We start from the raw sequence: 19,352 nt of genomic DNA, 5'->3' as shown, positions 1-19,352 counted from the left end.
TTCATTACCCACAGGCTGGCCCACACGTACACAGGAAGGCGTGCAGGTAAATAAACCATCTACAACCAATTGTCGTAGTCAATGGGAGCCATCAAGATTCTAAACCACCATTAATGGCCCACACTTTGCATAATTACAATTAGACCTCAGAGTCATACTTCATATGTCTAGCTTCACATACAAGAATGATACATACATACAAATAGGAGGAATATATTCAGTAGGTTATAACTTCTGTTTTGATACCTTACATGAGACCTTTTGCATAAAGCATATTCCAGTTACATCATATTCACACTCATAAGCATATTTCCATAAAACATATGGAGTGCAATGTCACAACAGGGATTCCACAACCTCCCTTGTTATCTTGTTCCAGTACTTAACTATCCTTATAGTTAGAAAGTTTTTCCTAATATCTGACCTGACTCTCCCTTGCTGCAATCTAAATGGATTACTTCTTGTCCTACCTACCCATTGTAGAGAGAAAGCCCAAAACTGGACACACTGCTCCAGCTGAGGCCTCACTAGTGCTGAGTACAGCAGGACAATTACCTCCTATGTCTTACATATGACAATTCTGTTTATAAAAGCCAGAATGACATTTTCTGTTTTCAAAACAGCATCACCCATTTCAGTCTGTGATCCAGTATAACCCCAGAACATTTTCTGCAGTACTGCTGCCTAGTCAGTTATTCCCCATTTTGGATTGTTTGCATTTCATTTTTCCTTCCTAAGTCTAATACTTTGTACTTGTCTTTACTGAATTTTAATTTACTGATTTCAAACCAATTCTCCAATGTATCAAGGTCATTATGAATTCTAATACTCTCACCAAAGAGCTTGTGACCCCTCCCAGGTTTGTGTCATCCACACATTTTATGAGTTTATTCTCTACTCCATCATCCAAATCACTAATGAATATATTGAATAGTACCAGGTCCAGGAGAGTGATATTATTTCTGTATCCATAGGAACACAGTGACCAGAGAGAAAAGTGTTAAGGCAACTAAAGGCCAACGGGCATATGTCTTATGTAATCCTCAGCATTTCCCTCGAAACCTGGGCTGGCCCAACCTATCCCAGGTACCCCTGCTTCTGGGGACTGGGTTTCAATCTCCTTCCCTGCAGACCCTGCCTCTCCCTCTCTGTTCATCAGGGCTCCCCTTTTCATAGTTCCCAAGCTCTTTGTTTAATTTTCCCACTTGAAGGGCCCCTCCCCTCTCCCAAGCTAGCGGGGGAGGGGTGCCCAGCTTGGTCAGAGGCAAAAGTTCAAAGGCCTTGACACCCGTATTGTCAGTTAAGCACCAGTGACTGGGTTCTCTGCAGCCATTGTCTGCCTTGCTGGGACATGTGGGGAGCTCCAGCAGGAGTTACTGTTTGAACCTGGTAAAAAATGGCAAAACAGCAATAAAAGAAACAGAAGTACACATAATATACATAACAATATAGATATTTCCCATGGTCTAGGCAGGGTCATAGTGGACAAGCAACAGAACTAGAGCTTCCAGGGTGATAATGTGAAAAGGCTAAGGTGATCCTTGGCGGTTTAAACAGGGGAGCAGTGAGAAGAGCTGGCTGAAACGCAGGATTTCCAGCTCACAGGAAATTTTGCTAGTTCAAAACTTCCTGTGAACCAGAAATCCCCTCAAATTTGTTCTGGAAAGACCAACACATGGTGTGTCCGACATGAAATTTGTTCCCAGGGACACCAGCAAATTCTGAGTGACACTGACATTCTTGTCAGTTTCACCTCCAGTGCTAAGAGAAAAACAAAAATGTCAATTTCTCTCAGCTGCTGCTGGGGATCCCAGGGTCTGTGGCTCTTGGGAAGCCTCACCATGCAGACTGCCTTGGGCTGGGGACCCCTGGGCTTCCAGACTCCTATGCCAGCTGGTGTCCCAAATAGCCAGCTGGCCTGGGAGTACCGAAGCTCTAGGGTCCCCGGTCTGCGGCAGTCTGCAAAACAGGGCTGCCTCAGAGCCGCAGACCTTGGGAATCAGGATCCCATCCCAGGATTTCTAAATTCCCTGCTGTGGAGCTGGGAGCTGAGCCCTGGTTAAAGCTGGGACTCCCTTCTCCATGGCAGTGTTTCCCTGGAGCTGCAGACTATAGAAGACCAGGGTCTCTGGTCCTGGGGCAGTCTACAGGGTGCAGCTATCCCAGAGCAGCTGACCTGAGAGGACTGGGGTACCTGGCCCCAAGGCAGTCTGCATGGCAGGGCTGGCTGGAGCTCCCCAAGCCAGCTGGCACTTAACCATGCAGGTTTCTGCCACAACCCTGCCTGTGGTCTAGAGAAAGATCCTTGCACCCGACTCACTTTCATGGGAAATGTCGAGTTCAACAAACCAGCATTTTCCAATGAAGCTCTATTTTGTTGGATAATTTCTGACCAGGGACATGATTTTACCTCTGTATACAGTATGGTGAGACCGATACTGCATCCAGTGTGTTGTCCACATTTTAAGAAGGATATTAAAAAAAATGGAAAGGGTGCAGAGAAGAGCCACAAAGATGATTTAAGGGCTTGAAAATACGCCTTGTAGTGAGCGATTCCAGGAGCTCTGTCTGTTTATTTTTAATTAAGAAGACCAAGAGATGATGTGATTATACTGTATAAGTACTTTAGTGTAGAAGAACTTGCGCAGGGACAAAACACTGGTATGTAGAGGCCTCCTTATTCTAGTGGAAAAAGACAAAACAAGAACAAATGGCTGGAAGTTAAAGCCAGAGAAATTCATATTAGAAGTAAGCCATACATTTTCCATAGCGAGGACAATTAACCACTGGAACAAACTAAAAAGGGAAGCAGATTATTCACCTCCTGAAGTATTTAGATGAAGACTGGATGCCTTTCTGGAAGATGTGCTTTAGCCAAACAAAAATTATTGGGTTCAGTTCAGGAGTAACTGGATTAAATTCTGTAGCCTGTTACCCAGGAGGCCAGACTATATGATCTAAGGCTTCCTTCTGCCCTTAAAATGTATAAAGCTATGTATCTAAAAGGAAGTCAAGCACTCAAACATTCAGAATGCCAGACTCGTGTTGTCCTCTGTAACCTTAATTAGTCCCTTTTGTATTTCCATTGTGATACAGACTTTAATTACATGATCAAATGCTATTTTTGCCCCAGGATCCCTGCCTCACTCAGTGCACAGGACACGTGGTGCTGACTGAATGGGTGGATGGTCAATCGTTCTTTTTATACTCATTGTGCAATGTTTGGCCCCAGCCCTTATGTACTGCACGTCATCCAAACTGAACTCCCGAAACAGAAATGTTCATTTACTCATGGGCTTTTCTATGGTGCTCATTCCTATGGTAGCTGAGTGCTTCACAAACATTAAAGAATTTCTCTTCACAACACCCCTGGGAGGCAGGGAAATGTTGTTATCTCTATTTTACATATTGGGAAATGAAGCCCAGAGACACTATGGCCAAAATGATCAAAAGTGTCAACTGATTTTGGGTGCCCAACTTGAGACACCCAGGTCCTGATTTTTCAGATTCCTTAGCATTATACAGCACTTAGTATGTTCAGAGCAGAACACCTACTGCAGGGGTGGTCAAACCTTTTGGGCCGAGGGCCACCTGTGGGTGGGGAAATTTTATGCAGGGCCGAGGCAGGGGGTTGGGGTGCGGGAGGGAGTGTAGGATGTGGGAGGGGGTGCGGTGTGCAGGAAGGGGCTCAGGGCAAAGGATTGGGGCAGAGGAGGGGTGCGGGTGTATGAGGGGGCTCAGGGAAGGGGGTTGGGGTGCAGGAGGGGTGCGAGGTGCAGGCAGGGAGTTTGGGGGCGGGGTGCAGGAGGGGATCGGGCTCCGGCCTGGCGTCGCTTACCTGCCTGCCTGCCCTGGCCCCATGCCGCGCCGCTCTGGGAAGCGGCCAGAACCACATCCCTGCACGGCCCCTGGGGGAGGGGGTGCACAGGGCTCCGTGCGCTGCCCTTGCCACACTTCCAGGTACCTCCCCCGAAGGTCCCATTGGCTGCGGTTCCCCGTTCCCGGCCAATGGGAGCTGTGGGGAGCGGTGCCTAGAGGCAAGGGCAATGCACAGAGCCCTCTGCCCCGCCCCCCCCCCACCACCCGGGGTCCCAGGGACGTGGTGCTGGCTGCTTCTGTGGGGCCTGTGGCACCATGGAGGGCAATCCCGCGGGCCAGATCCAAAGCCCTGAGGGGCCGGATCCGATCCATGGGCCGTAGTTTGCGCACCCCTGACCTACTGACTTCAGTTTACAGCAGCATATGCTCAGCACTTCTGCAACCAGACCCCCACGGTTACAAGGGGGCCACCCATAAAATGAGGAACACACAATTAATGACCACCTGTGAAATATTTGGTTTCAGAGACTTGCCAAGCATCACATAGGATCTCTGTGGCAAAGGCAGGGAGAGAATCCCATTCCCCAGGGCAGGATTCAGCTGCCTTAACAAGAGACCCTCCTTTCTCTTTCTGCAATCCCCTGCCTCACACACAGCACACTCTGCAGTTTCTGCAACCAATGAGGCAGGGTCCTACACAGACCAGCCTCCTTCGTGCCACAACCAACCCTGATTCAGAGCCCTGTCGAGCACAGGCGTAGTTTGACTGCTGTATTTGGGGGGGACAGAGAGCGCACACGGACACACAGACACACATGTTGTAATTATGAATATGTATTAGTTGATGTTTTTTCAAGCTGGGTTGAGGCCTTCCCCTGCAGGAGGGCAGATGCCAAGTCTGTTGTGAAAATTTTGCTCAAAGACTTTGTACCAAGATTTGGTATACCTGGGTGTATCAACAGTGACCATGACATTCATTTTACTGTACAGATTGTAAAGGAATTATGTGCAGACTTGCAGATTCAACACAACCTCCACTGCCCTCACCATCCACAATCTGCTGGGACAGTGGAACGTCACAATGGGATTGTGAAAAACAAACTGGCTAAGATTTGTGCAGAGACAAACCTCAAATGGCCAGATGCCTTGCCGTTAGCATTGATGAGCATGAGGGCCACTCCCAACCAAAAGACTGGACTTAGCCCACATGAGATTTTGACAGGGAGCCCGATGCGACTTCCAGTTGCGACCCCACTGGCCCTTGCTCAGATGGACATTCATTTGATGGATGATATGATGTTAATTACTGCCAGGCACTAATGAAATGTGTTAAGTCTTTTTACTCACAGGTGAAGGAAGCATTACCCAAGGACCCTGAACAGCCTTGCCACTCCTTGGAATCAGGAGATTGGGTCTATGTAAAGGTCCACCAGCGAAAGAATGCTCTGGCTCCACGCTGGAAAGGCCCTTACCAAATCCTGTTGACTACCAACACCGCTGTGAAGTGCCAAGGACTGACTGCCTGGACCCATGCTTCTCACTGCAAAAAGACCTCTCTGCCGTGAGATGATTCGACATCAACTGCTGATCAGCTTGTTTCTACTTCTGTTCCTCCTCCTGAATGGCAGGAGAAAAGGACAAGGTGAAGTGTTAGTAACCTTTCTCTTGTCCGCTGATGAAATCATTGTGTCATCAGCATTTGCTACAGAAACCACAGCACTACAGGGTGATGTGCTGGTAATGTCTCCCCTGTATGAAGCTGGAACACGACTGTTCCAGGAAAGAAGAAAAAGAAACATTCGCTCCGCAGAACCTGCCAAAGCCCAGGAGTTCCTGACTACAAAGGACATTAAGAACTGGCCCTTGTGGAAGAAACGGAGTATTGTAGGCTGGCAGGGAGGAAACTGTGACCAGTCTTGGGAGTGTGGTGTTCATTGGATTTTGGGGTTTATTCCATCGACTGTGACCTGTGCTGTTGGACAAGTACCCTGGGAATGCACTGCTCTCCCTAATTGGCTTTCAGATGAAGAATATCAAAAGTGCCTTATTGCCACAACCACTACCCCTGCCATTATCTCCATTACCACTACCACTCCTGAAACATAGCCAGATACAGACAATACTATCTATTCTGATGAAACTCAATGGCCAAGGCCTTCACGTGTTAGTGATTTACTTAAGTATTGTTTGGAAAATTTGTTTTTTAAGGTTCAGGACATATCATATGAGCGAACAAATGAATGGAGAACAAACGGATCAGTAGAAATAGAAGTATATGACATTACCACAAATGACTCTAGGGAATTTGAATTTGAGATAGATGGGTTTTATGAAGGGGTTGATATGATGGCCATTCCAAGGGTCTGTAGTGTATTGGGAGAAAGGGGCCCTTGTTATTTAGTTACCCAATTAGTAAATAACCAGAATCATACTCAGAGAGTATGTTCTGCCACTGGAAATTTTACCTGTACTGAAATGATCCCAGTAACTAACAATTTAACCTGTACCATCTTACAATATACCCCTTCTTATGCTATTGATGTTAATGCCACTCAAAAGTATTTGAAAATAGTTAAACAACAGATGTGGTATAATGCTATCCCCGAAAGAGATGTACTAGGACATCAAATAACCATAATTAATGCCACATTTGGGACTGTGAAATTCACCCTGCCCCTATCCAGTTTTCAAATCACTTCCATGTATCCCAGTTTTTCCAAGGGAGCTGCTATCCAGCTTGAACAGCAAAGAGCATGGGTCTCCTCTAGGAAGAAAAGAGGCTTAGCTGGACACTTATGGGATGGTGCAAATAGTGCAGCAGCAATTTGGAATATTCTTAAGGGCCAACAACATGATGAGAAATTTGGACAACTAGAGACAGCCACTGGTCTTATTACTGGAGCACAACTGACCCAGATGCAAGCTGGAGTTGGTGAATTTACATATTATTTCCGCCTTAGTTTGATGACCCAGGGGCTGTTGACAGGAATGGTGTTGAATATCACTGAGGCAGGAAAGGAATTGCAGTGGGATGTAGCATGTTCAGAGCTGCTGGATTTCCTGAATGACCAGCTAATGGCCATTTGGAGTGATCTTGAGCATCAGGCTTGGCCCACTGCCCTTACTAGTGCTTCAGCAGTACCATCTGATTTGTGGCCATGGAGACATACTTGGAGATTTTCACGATGGAGTTGCAAGTACTCGCAGTGCTCCTTCCAGGCATATGGGCTGGTAGGAGGGGTGTGTGCTCCTACATACCTAATCCTGCCTGGTCCGTGGGGAGGATGCATGTGGGACTCGATTATTCACCGTGACGTCTGGGCGATTAGACTACCTGGTATGCCTAGCTGATTTGTTGTTAGTGCTCCTGGAATAACACCCGATATTTGGATTGGAATAGGGAATCAGTGGACATTATGTCCCTTATAACCCCTGCAGTTTCAGTGCGTAAGGAAATTGAAGCAAGGGAAGTTGTCACAGTATTTAACAAAGTTTGTTGGGAAGGTATGGGACAAGGAACTACCCTGAAAGGAAAGTTAATTTTCCAAGCTAATGATAGCTGTATATATGTTAAGGCTGCCACTTTGCAAGACTTATATTTTAATCTCACTAGGGCCCCAGGAAATCACATTATTTCTTGGCCTGCAGACAAAACCCTACAATTGGACCTTGAGTATCAGATTTCTTTTAATTGGACCACTTTGATACCTGACCGGTTTCAAAATTTACGCTCACTCCTACCAGAGGTTCAGAAAATTTCTGACTTACAGGGTCAAATCCATGTGCTTCAGAATATATATATCAAATTGAAAAACATGCTTTTCATACAGCCTATAGAGTGTCTACTTTGTGTACTAATTATGATGTAATCTGCTATGTAACTAAGGCAATGAAACAACCCCAGCATATTATTACAATGGGGACATTAATGCTTGTATTGCTTTTGCTTAGTCTAGGAATATGTTATTGTTGTTGTAAGGGATGTACTAACAAAAATGCCTTTCATGTTCATACTAATCATGCATGATCGTTATATCCAGTTAAGACTTATAGGGCTGATTCTGATCCTCCTGAGCTAGAAACAGAAATAGAAGGCTTCATGCAATTGGAGGTTTAAGAATGTTAGTTGTGCTAAAGGAAGCAGAAAAGTGGGGAGTGTGGAAGCAGGGAAAGAAAGAGAGGATTTAAGTGCAGGCATTTAAGTGTCAGAGACAGAGCAACAGTTGAGCTAATTCTCAGCCTAATATCGCGAGACCTGTAGAAGCAGGGCTCATGTCAGAAGCGAGTGGGAAACAGCAGAATAGTCAGTGTGACCTAGCCGTGAAATAACGATGTTTTGAGAAGAGAAAGTGAGAAAATACTGGAATAGATAGTAAATAGCATAAATAAAATGTAGATATTTTTAATTTATGCACGTCACAAAGAGGTATAAATGCTTGTTTGATTTTGCTGGTACTTTGAAGAAACTGAGGCAGAGATGCTCTCTGCCAGCTGTATTCTTCCCTTGCAATTGCTTGAAAAAAGCTGTCTCTAATTTTGTTGCTTCCAACCTGAGAGTGGAGTTCGTTTTCTTCCACACAAGAAAACTCATGTGGACATCACAAGCTGGTAGGAGCAAGCAACCAACCGATCTCAATGATGCCATATCCTCCAGCAGGCAGTGGCCAGCTTCAAGAAGAAGTGCCTTGCCCTCGAAGTTGAAAAGAGAGAGGGAAGGAAGGAAAGAAAAAGAACTTTCTCCCAGCAGGCAGCTGACCCATCAGGAAACATCTGTACCTACTGCGGGCAGATCTATGGTTCCAGGATCGGACTCCTGAGTCGTCTCAGGACCCATATGTAAAACTGTGGTGGAGATCATCCTGGAATGGAGGGATCGCCAATGATGACGATGCTGCTGCTGCAACCAGTGAGGCTGTGGGCCTACAGACAACAGCCTCTTTCACTGTGCATCCCTGATTCACTCCCTGGGCACCATCCAGCCTGTGCACTGACTGTGGCAGGGACCTTGGCGGAGGAGAATGTTTTGGCCAAGTTTGGTATTAATCCAACCAGAAATGAGAAGGGAAAGCTGGACGAGAAGGGGTTGAGAGAGACAAGGTGGCTGAGGTAATAGCTTTTATTTGACCTACTCCTGTTGGTGAAAGAGACAAGCTTCTGAGCTTACAGACAGCTCTTCTCTGTCAGATCAAACGTTTGTCTCTCTCCAACAGAAACGGGTCCAATAAAAGATATTGCCTCACCCACCTTGTCTCTCAAATATCCTGGGACTAACACGGCTACAGCAACGCTGCATATCAGAAGACGACTGTCACTTTTGGGGAAGTTTTCGAGTGTTCTGTCAGGACAGCATCTCTCAAAAATCGCTTGGTGCAGAACCATCACAGCTCCCGTAGGTGTTTGTTCTCAGTGATATCTAGTGCACAGGGCAGTTTGTCGACAGATGACTGGTTATTTCTGGAATAATTCTGAATGGACCCAATCTTGAGTCCTTTGTTCTGTTTCTACTCAGTCTGTACAAAGCAAACTCACATTACAGTTGTGACGTTATTGTCATGAACTGTGACCGTATAGATCATTGTCTAGGGGAAGGTTGTAGTTTGCTGGTTATGATTACGCTGCCTGTATGTGTGTATCATTTTTGTATTTGAAGTTATGAATATTGGCTATGTACTTATTTGATTCTAAGTAGCCTCAGTGAAGCATTTGGTCGGCTTCTGGAGAAAGGACTATTCTCAGTAAGTGCCCAATCAAGAAACACTTAACTGACAATGGACTTTGGGAGACACCAATCCACATCTGAGCTTTCCTGGGAACATTCAAACTAACGTGTAAACAATGGCGTTGGCCTGCAAAAAGCTGAATCATTCATAGACGTGACTTGCCCAGGTGACTGCAAACTCCATCTTGTGGAGGGGATTTTACACAGGAGCACAAGGGGGTTACCAACCACAAGAGAAAGACTATATAAGGCCATGTGGAGCTACCCTGCCAGCACGGCAGGTGTTAAAGGGAGCTTTTGGGCCCAGCTAGCCCCACCACCGCTGTACATGCAGCCAATGCCAGGCCTGGGCGGAGAAAAGGAGAGAGCCTGGCTCAGTTGAGGGCTGACTGGAGAAGAGACAGGAGCTATCCGCCTCCCTACCTGAGGGGAAGGGTCACTAGCCTGCCAGCTGGGGCAGCCACCAGGGAGTAATCACAGTCTCCCCAGCCAAGGGGGACTGTGAAGGAGACCTAGGAGCCTCCAGCAACTGAGGTAACTGGGTCCCTGAAGCCCAGAGACGTGGTGGGGGTTCAGTCTCACCAAACTTACAGCTTCCCCATCTGAAGGAGCCTGAGACTGCAGCATGATGCCACCCAAGATCCACAAGAGGGTGCTATGGGATGCAAACCACCTAGCAAATAGAACTAGATGGACCAGGCTCCAAACAAAAAGGACAGTGGTAGGAAATAGCCCAGGGAAGGGGATTTAGATTCTCTGTTGGAAGATCTTCCCTATTCATGGGTTGAGACATGCAGGACCATGGGCTAGGACCTGGTGGAAAGAAAGAACCTAGGTTTACTTGCCCAAAAGATTAAGACAAATTGACTGTCAAAACAAAGAGCTGGAAATTAGGAGCACTAACCACTCAGCAATCATAGCCCTTCAAGGGCCATGTTACAAACCTGAGCTTTATTCTTACTACAAGCATACAACTCTAGCTGAGATACAGATACAGTTTTACAGAAAGATTCACAGATAGAACTTTTGCTGTAATACCCCTTTATTTGTGTGTAACTCCCTCATCCTTCTAGTAAAATTTAGAAAAGAAGAACTCTTTACTAAGTACTTGCTAGGTGGGCAGCACAAGGCATTGTGTAGTTGTTATTTCCAGGTTAGGGGGTTTACATTGGTGAAGGTCGATCTGTTTCCTGCAGTTTCAAAGTCCTGACAATGGAGCTCATTTTTGAAAAGTTCCTGCCCAACCCAGCTTTTTATTATTTAAAAATACTCGGAAATGGCAGCTGTAAGCAGGGTCTGAATGAGTTCTCCCCTAGCAGCTGCTGGGAGGAGGAGAGACTTTGGGAGCAAACTGTATTTACATGAACACACCTCCTCTGCCTAGATATCAGCAGATAGAGCCATGTTGCTCAAAGTGATCAACTTGGTGAGTGTTGGGTTACAAATCACCTTAGTACTGAATGCAGGGGTAGTGAAATGTTGTTATCAGTGTTGTTGTCTTTACTGTATGAGTAAAGGGGAGCAGAACTGTGCTTAACCTGTCCCAGATGAGGGGGTTACCCTCAGCTGAAAGAAACTTGTTAAGTCAGGGACTTGAATGCTAGACCTCTGTAAATCAAAGACAGGTGTGTTAACCAGAGGGTGTGGATTCTTCTGAAGGGTTCTTGGTCTGGTTTAACCTATTTCTCTCTACTGTTTAAAAATAGAGCTAAAGAAGTTCTATTAGAAGTTTTTGACTATGTTAAGTGCTTATTAGAGCTAAAAACTTTTGTGGTGGGGTAGTATTTCTACCCAGCCTGCTTTACTGAGAGCTGATAATCACTAAGATCTGGGTGAACTCTCAAAACACTGATACGCACAGGTGATAGTATGGACACCAGGTATCCAACAGAAAGGAACAGTGGCTAGTAAACTATCTAGCTAGAGCAAGTGTTCAGGTGGCAGAGCAAACAAGGTGCCTTTTTCCCTGGGCAGAAGATGAATTTTTACAGATGCACCTCTGAACTCTGGGTCCTCACCGACCAAGGACAACCACTGTGACTAGGGTGTGATGAGAGAGCAGAGAGGGGCACAGAAAAGGATCTTTCGGTTGTAGAACTCAAGAACATGAGGTGGAAAGCACAGTCCCGTGCACTTTGGGGTGGGTGCCCTGCTCACAGTTTTATGTTTATGAATCCTGTTTGCAGCATTTTCCCTAATTAAAATCAGCTGATTTCCCTCCTTTCATTAAAAGTTTCTTTTCTACACGCAGACTTTGCTTGTGAGTGGGGAAGTATTGCCTCTCTAAGGCACCCAGGGGCGGTGTGTAATTTTCCAGATTACTGGGTTGGGGCTCAAACTGGTTCTGTGTCATATTGTTGAAAAGGAACCCCTGGGTATTGAACCAAGCCCTGGTTGCTGCTGGCTCCACCTGGCAGGAGGGTGACACATACACACACACTCCCGCGAACCGTGTGAAAAGAATATTTAGGTGTGTCACTGAAATACTCAAACTCCAGGAAAGGGTTGAGATTAAACACTGCCCTGAGCTCCCATCGCCAAGGGGAGCTGCTAAAACTTTTGGAACTATAGGAAAAGATTCCACTCTACCTTGTGCTATTTCAGGGGAAGATATTATTCCTACTGTTAAGAAGAGAGAACTTAAAAATAAAACTTATAATGGGTCTGTAGCTGTAATGTTAACGATTCAGTTACAACAAATGCCTCCATAATACGATATTACTGTGCTGTGTAGGATTGAGGTATATTTTTGGCTGAGCTTTCTATTCTACTCTTGATATAAAGGGTATCAGAGATTGTGAAATTTTCTGTTACTGGTTGGTCCAAAATGTGAGAATTAACAGAGCAGACGGGGGAGTGCTTTCGGCAAAATCTAATTCTGGCCAAGCTGGGAGAATCTGCCCATTCCTTGGTCACCCTATGAGGGTGGCAAGAGGGCTACGTACATGCCCCAGCCTCTGTACCTCTGCGGTTGGGTGTCTGGGTCTGGATTTTAGCATGAGTGTAACATTTTCAAAAGTGCCTCAGTGACTTAGGAGCCTACGTGACATTTTCAAAATCTGCATTTTTAGACCCATTCAGAGGGAAAGGGAAAGGAACAACGTGGCATTGAAGCAACTGGAAATGAGATAATGAAAACGCTTCACAGTCACACAGGGGGCTCCTCAGTGGCCAGAGACATGAACAGTAATAATTACAGTTCAGTAATAACAATAATTACAGGACTTGCTCTGCTTTTTATTAATTTCTCCTTAGGGTCGCAGGCACAGGATGCCCTCTGGGTTCAAGCCCTTTTGTCTCAGGGGATTTGTCTTTCAGGACAGAGTTGGCTGATTCTTACCTGAACAGGTCACTCCAGCATCCTCTCCCTGACCGCAGTTATACACTTCCCATCCCCTGTTCCCACACTGCCAGAGAGCAGACTCGGTACCAGCACAGGCAACGTAATCAAACCAAATTGGTCCAGATCCTGCTCCAAAATGAGCCTGGTCATGGGCACTGACAGCAGCTCCACATCCCAACTGCTTACAGACAACCCCAGCATCTGTCACGTCCCAGCCATCATCACACACCGTCCCCCACCGCTCCTGGTGTTTAACCTCCACTCTCCTGGCACAGGGGCTGCCTCCATCCACCAGCCTCAGCTCCTCAGCACCTTCAAAGAGAGACACAGAGCAGGGTCAGAGCAGCAGGGAGCCCCCTCCTCAGCATTATCACAGCAGAGTCCGCGCTCGACAGCAGGGGATCCGCACCCAGAACCAGTAGAATGGGATCTGCCCAGAGCTGCCTCATGGCGCCACCTTCTCACGTCTCAGGGCCTCGCACTCAGGGCTGTCACTGCTGCAGCTCTCCCCATTTTATCCCCACTCTGGTGGTTTGGGGAGTTTTTACCTGTCTCGTGAGAACACGATGGAAGGCGCCAACTCATGGAGTTTCCCTTATTCCAAATGGCACCATCTGCTGTCACTGTCACTGGGGCTGAAGCCAGTGAGATGATGGGGAGATGGTCTGCAGTGGGGTAACAGGGAGGCAGGAGAGAAAGTCGGAAGGGAGGTGAGGGGACAGGGATCTGAAATTGGGGCAGGAGGGAGCAGTGGAGATGGAGCACAGGGTGATCTGGATGGGGGAGCAGGGAGCATAGGGCTGGAGTGGTTATTGAGCAGGGGGCAGGAGGGAGGAGAAGGGGGTTTAGAGAAGTGGGTCTGCATGGAGAGGTGGAGAGAGGAGGGTTTTGGAGTGGGGGACAGGAGTGAGAAGTGAGGAAGGGGTGAGGAATCGGGCAGGAGGGAGAGAGGGGGAGGGGGAGAGAGGAGAGAGGGGGCAGAAGGAGGCATGGGGAGAAGAGGGGTTCTAAAAAGAGGGGAAGAAGGAGGTAGGAGTGGGGAGGGGTGATCATGTGTAAGAGAGGAGGGAGGGACTCTGAAGCAGGGCAGCAAGAGGGTGAGGCGGGGTGTGGAGCAGAGGATGGGAGGGAGGGGAGGTAGCCTGGAGCAGGGGGAGATGAGGGAGAATTGGGGAGGATGGAGGAATCGGGATGGAGTGGGGGGAGTCTGGTGCTGGTAGGCAGGAGGTAGGGGAGGGGTTCTGGAGCAGGGGGGCAGGAGGGAGTATTGGAGTCTGGAGTAGGCAGGGGATGGGGTCAGGAGTGGGAGGGGGCAGGAGCAAAGGAGAGAAGGGGAGGGGGCTCTAGAATGGGAGCAGTGCTTTCCCGCCTCAGGCAAAGAAGTTGCAGGGGTGGGGTGGGGGAAGCTTGGGAAGTGTTGCTGTTTTTAAACGGCTAAATCAACCCTGTCCCGTTACGGTGACATTATAGTGGATGTGAATGGTTGATGTCAGTGTGAAGGTCTCCAATATCTGTAACTCGCCCCTGAACAGTAACAGAACTTCTGTGTGCGAGTGTGAACTACGCTGCATGAATTAGCTCAGTGGCTGTCCAGCTATTTCCCAGTCAGCCCTTCGTCTGTTGGAGGAACTGAAGCAGGAGGGGAGAGCGAAGGCAGTGCTGGGCAATGGACGGCAGTTCCCCATCTCAGGGGTGAGGGGAGAGTAAGCACAGTCTCCAGCTGAGCAGCCAGGGGGAGTCGTGCAGTTTGGGTGCATTAAATGGTGACTTTTCAGTCTGTAGTTCTCACCCCCACGCTGGCCGAGGAATAGAGGGGGCTTCTACAGTCCAAAGACAGACTGAGTAACATGACTGGATGGTTTTTATAACCCCGTAATTTTTGTTCTGAGGAGCTTGGCATTGCAGCCTTGTGCTCCCCAAAGGAGTTTCCTCTCCCCACACATTTCCCTCTTCCACTGGTCTCTTCCCACCCGCCTCCCCTGGGCTCTTCCCCCTTCTCTTCTCCCCTTTCTACCTGGCCTCTCTGCCCTGCATTTACAGGCTGCTCCTGCCCCACATGAGAAGCAGACTCTGCCCCCACTCCCTGACACTGGCTTTTCTCCCAGTAGCTCTGAGCTGCACCCCTGCCCCCAGTTGTCTCTACAGCTGTTTGCATTTCTGGGGATTGTGGAGAGGCAAAACTGGCTGCTGGGAGGGAGGCAGTGAACAGGGAATGAGAGGAAGGGCCACTGCCTGCCACACAATACTGGGATATTGCCTGGGAGAACTGGTCCACAGGACAGAGTGTGAAGAGCCAGGACTGTCCCTGAGACTGGGAGCAAGTGTGGGGATCGTTAAAATGCCCAGGAGTTACAGCTGCATGCAGAGTTCCAGTGTGACCCCTGGAACAGGCTGGTTGCAGCGGTGGATGGCTGAGCCAGGGACACCGTATTTATGGAGCCTCCCTGGAGCTCAGAGAACAGTGCAGTTCACACCAGTACGTGGACAGACCATCCTGCTCCTTTAATGCCAAGGAAATACAAAACACTCACTTTGCTGCAATCCACAGGGGTGTTTATTCAGGTACAGCTCACTTCAGTGCAGTCCCACAGGGAACCCACGGGGCTGGTCTGCACTAAGAAAAATAGGGGCTTTTTTTCAATGGAGTTAACTCCGTGATGTTCACTTGTGGCAGGACCCAAGGCTGCAACACTGCTCTAGCGAAGTGCACACACAGTTCTGTTTCCCTGCACCCAGTAGAAACTAAGAACAGCCGGCAGTTTCCTTGCTCAGAAATCCCCCAGCCTGCCCCTCCAGTGAGCTCCAACTGGCTTAGTTTCTTTTCTGTTTCCAAGATCCGGGTCACAACTCCTTCTACTGGCTTCTCCCCCAACAGACACAGTCTGAGACCAGTATCTTAGCCCCTGCATTGGCAACAATGGAAATTCCTGGCTTAGCTTTGCCCTGCCCATGTGCCCAGTGCCTTTGGCAGTAGCCCCCACTGTCTGCAGCTGTTTTTACTACCTAAAGGATCTTGATTGCTCCGTCTGTTGAGCCTAAAAGAGAGTTCTCGCCCTGCCATTGGCTTTCATGAGGTCTGTGATTGTCTTAGGATCGAAGACTCCCCAATAGCAGCCATCAGCACCTTTCAGGATAACAATCACATTTACATACTGCACCTCTCATATGCTGGCTCCACTTCTGTGACCCAACTCCGAATAATGACCCTACCCGGAACTCTGAACGTTGGGGAAGCTCAGATCTGGGTTTGGGAGTGAAACCTGCAGCTTTGGCCCATCCCTGATATATTCTCATTTGTTGGCCTGAATCCCACTGAATTTTACAAGTTTGTTTTCCCACACAATGTAAAGAGGTCAATAATTGTGAAACACGATCTTCTGGCAAAGATTGACCTGGCCTCTACTTAGAGCTCAAGGAGGAGAATTGGGGCACTGAGGGAAATGGAAGAGTAGCTACATGGTCATATCCCCTATATTGTAAACTCCCCCACATCACTGTGTCTGTGTCATGTAAAGCAAACTCAGATTTCCAAGAGAAAATAAAAAAAATATGAAAGAGATGATGCACATTTCCTCAGCAATCAAACAAAAATACTTTGAGCTGAGCATGTGCTTGGCATCACTATATGAAGTTATCCCACAAATAGCTGGAGAGTATTTTATGCTCCCCATGTCACTGTGTCTGCATCATGTGAAGCAGTCAAATTTCCCATAGAAAATAAAAAATATTCAGGGGATGATGCACATTTGCTCATAAATCCAACAAAAATACACTGAGCTGAACATGTGCTTGGCATCACTATATGACACCATCCCACAATCGTGCAGTAATTTATCCCTCACGTGGTAATAATTGTCCATCCCCTGCAATGTCAGTCTGATCAGCAGAAGTCACCACGGAATACCATGCTTTCCGGTCATGTACAGCTGTGTCATGGGCTCTAATCCCAGCACATTATATAGGAACTTCTTGGGAATCTGAAATATAAAGTCCAAGTCACCTGGTAGATGGTTGGTTTTGTCAGGATTTTCTAGGTACCAGCCCCCTACTCACTGCACAGTGACTGAGCTGTGAAATATACATCAGGGCAGGTTTTTCTCTAAGACAATAATTGAGACTGACCTTGCTGATTATCAAGGTCAGGGTCAGTTTCTCAGGCTGGCGCAGCAGCACATCGGGTTCCCATGAACCAGCTACTGCTGAGCAGTTCACTGCCCTGCTAGACACATGGATCATTCTCGTGCTGCTAACACCAGCCCAGCAGGTTCCAATCACTGCATTATTTGAATCATATCTGGGTCCCACATTCAATTTGAAACCTATTGCTGATCAGTTTTGGAGTCTTTGGGCCAGATTCACTCCCCAAGATGTACCAGCACATGCTGATGTACCTCATGATCTGCTCCCCCCTCCCCCATTGCTGTTAAGTCTTCCTGGAGCTGGGATACAGGATGGCAAGGAGCCTGCAGTCCCCTCTGTGCTGGAGGAATGAGAGCAGCCCTGAAACTGGGCAGGGGCAGCCTTGAGGGAATGAAACCAATGTTGCCGTGAGAGGCCCTGATGCAGCACCTCTGCCATGCAGCTTGTGCTGGTCGGGCTTCTCTAGTCTCCAACTAGGATTCAAACCTTCTCTGCTCCGGCAGAAATCCTGGGGGAGTGAGGCAGGGCTCCTGCAGGATAAATCTTCCTGCTGGCAGAGCTTCCGATACCCCCCTGGGAACAGGGCATTGCACACTGCACCTCAACACATGCACACCCCCCTTCTCTGGGAGGAATCAGCTCTGGGTTTATTTGGATAAATCCTGCTCACTTCAAAATTGCAAAACTTCTACTGGCTTCAGTGAGTGAATGGTGCAGTGAGGAGCCAGGACTTGGCCCTTGGAGCTGTGGGATTCTGGACCAAACAGACATTTCTGTTGGATCCCAAATTATTGAGGTATTTATTGGGATTGAAATTACTAAAGCGATGCCCAGCCACGTCTCTAGGCATGCGGACGGCATGGATAACACTCAAATCCCTGCAGCATGAAGTGACCATTTCAACAGGAACTCAGCCAGACAGACACCCACAGAAACTCCTTCCCACCCTTTTCTCATTATGTGATGCACAGCCTGGGTCCTTCCCACCCGCACCCCCAAACAAGTGTCTGTTGCAGTGTGCCCAGAAGGTCACCAGATTTGGGCTATTTTGGCCCAAAGGGGACAAGAAGTTTCAGAGTCCTGGAGGCCTCACAGACAGCACCCTGCCAGCCACCCCTCTCCTTTATAAAAAGGGGGAACCAGCTCAGGTGCCCCCGCTAACCAGAGCTGTGGCCGTACGTCACGGGGAGAGAGGGGATCTCTCAGGGAAGCTGATCCCAGACCATTCAGGACTTTATAAATCATCACCAACACCTTAACCTCCACCCAGAGATGGGCAGCTAGTGCAGACCCTCCAGCACGGCTGTAACATGCTCCCAGCGAGATGTGCTGATCAGTGAGTCGCTGCCATTTGCACCAGCTTCGTTCTCTGAATGGTTCTAAGGTACAGCCCCACATTAGGCTCATTTGAATCATCCAATCTCAAGGTTACAAATGCCTTGATTAGAGTGGCAAGGTCTAATCCCGAAAGGAAAAGTCATAACGTCCAAGCCAGGTACCGATGGTAAATAGTGGACTGTAAAAGTTACCACCCTTGTTCCAGTTGACCCAGCTCCCCTGGTGAAACACTGAGGAGACTTACCTGCAATGTCCTGAATTGTGAGGAGAAGAAGCCACAGCACCGGAGTGGAGAGATGTCCCTTCATTGCCAGCCTGACTTGCTGTCCCCTCGCTCACTGTACTGGCTGCCCCTAAACACCTGCCAGGGCTCCTCTGTGTCTGACAAGTGACAACAAAGCAGTGGAAGGGAAATATATAGATTCAGAGTCTGGCATCAGCTGTGGGAAGGAACCAATAGCAAACCCATCTGCCTTTTTAGTTATTATCAGTGGTTTTACCTGTGACTTTATGCAGCTAAAACATCCAATAAAACTTGAAAGCAACAAACATCACCATATATGAGTGATGAGCCCCCTCCTGATGTCAGGTTTACCACAGCCTCAGATCATCGGGTAACCCCCAATCTCCGGAGCCGGAAGGAAAAGTTCTGCACAAACTGTATCCGTGCTGTTTCTCGCCCCGATAGATTCTATATCATATTAAACATGAACTGGGAGACATTAGAGGCAGGCTATTTTATAAACTAGGAAAGAAATCTCTTGTGGAAAAGGTGATCATTACAAGACCAATTCCCAGTATAGGACATGCCCAATTTCAGACAAGGACAACTCACTAGAACCAGGTTGTGTTGCTCAGATCAGCTTTATAGAAGAAGAATTACTGAGCAGCATCTGAAATATTGACAATTCTTCTATTAATAGGCCTTGGGGCAGGGGTGAAAGTGGGACGGTACAACATACCAGTAAAAAGTGGCTGCCAGTTGCAGCCCGT

At 47.7% G+C, this 19,352-nt stretch overlaps 1 protein-coding gene across 1 annotated transcript in view; it reads right to left on the bottom strand.

The window, feature by feature from the left end:
• LOC144268860 (antigen WC1.1-like) overlaps positions 1-18,667 on the bottom strand; it is a 43,122-nt gene extending 24,455 nt beyond the window's left edge. Inside the window, exons 1-2 of the mRNA XM_077824142.1 lie at positions 18,604-18,667; positions 12,879-13,193 (exon numbers count right to left, since the gene is read on the bottom strand). Of these exons, the coding sequence (XP_077680268.1) occupies positions 12,879-13,193; positions 18,604-18,667 (379 nt within the window). The remainder of the gene's footprint in view (positions 1-12,878; positions 13,194-18,603) is intronic.
• Between the last annotated feature and the right edge of the window lie 685 nt (positions 18,668-19,352).

The sequence above is a fragment of the Eretmochelys imbricata genome, chromosome 1, assembly GCF_965152235.1.
Source record: "Eretmochelys imbricata isolate rEreImb1 chromosome 1, rEreImb1.hap1, whole genome shotgun sequence".
Classification (NCBI taxonomy): domain Eukaryota; kingdom Metazoa; phylum Chordata; order Testudines; family Cheloniidae; genus Eretmochelys; species Eretmochelys imbricata.
The sequence above is the reverse complement of the archived record's forward strand: the minus strand, read 5'-3'. Positions and strand labels throughout refer to the sequence as shown.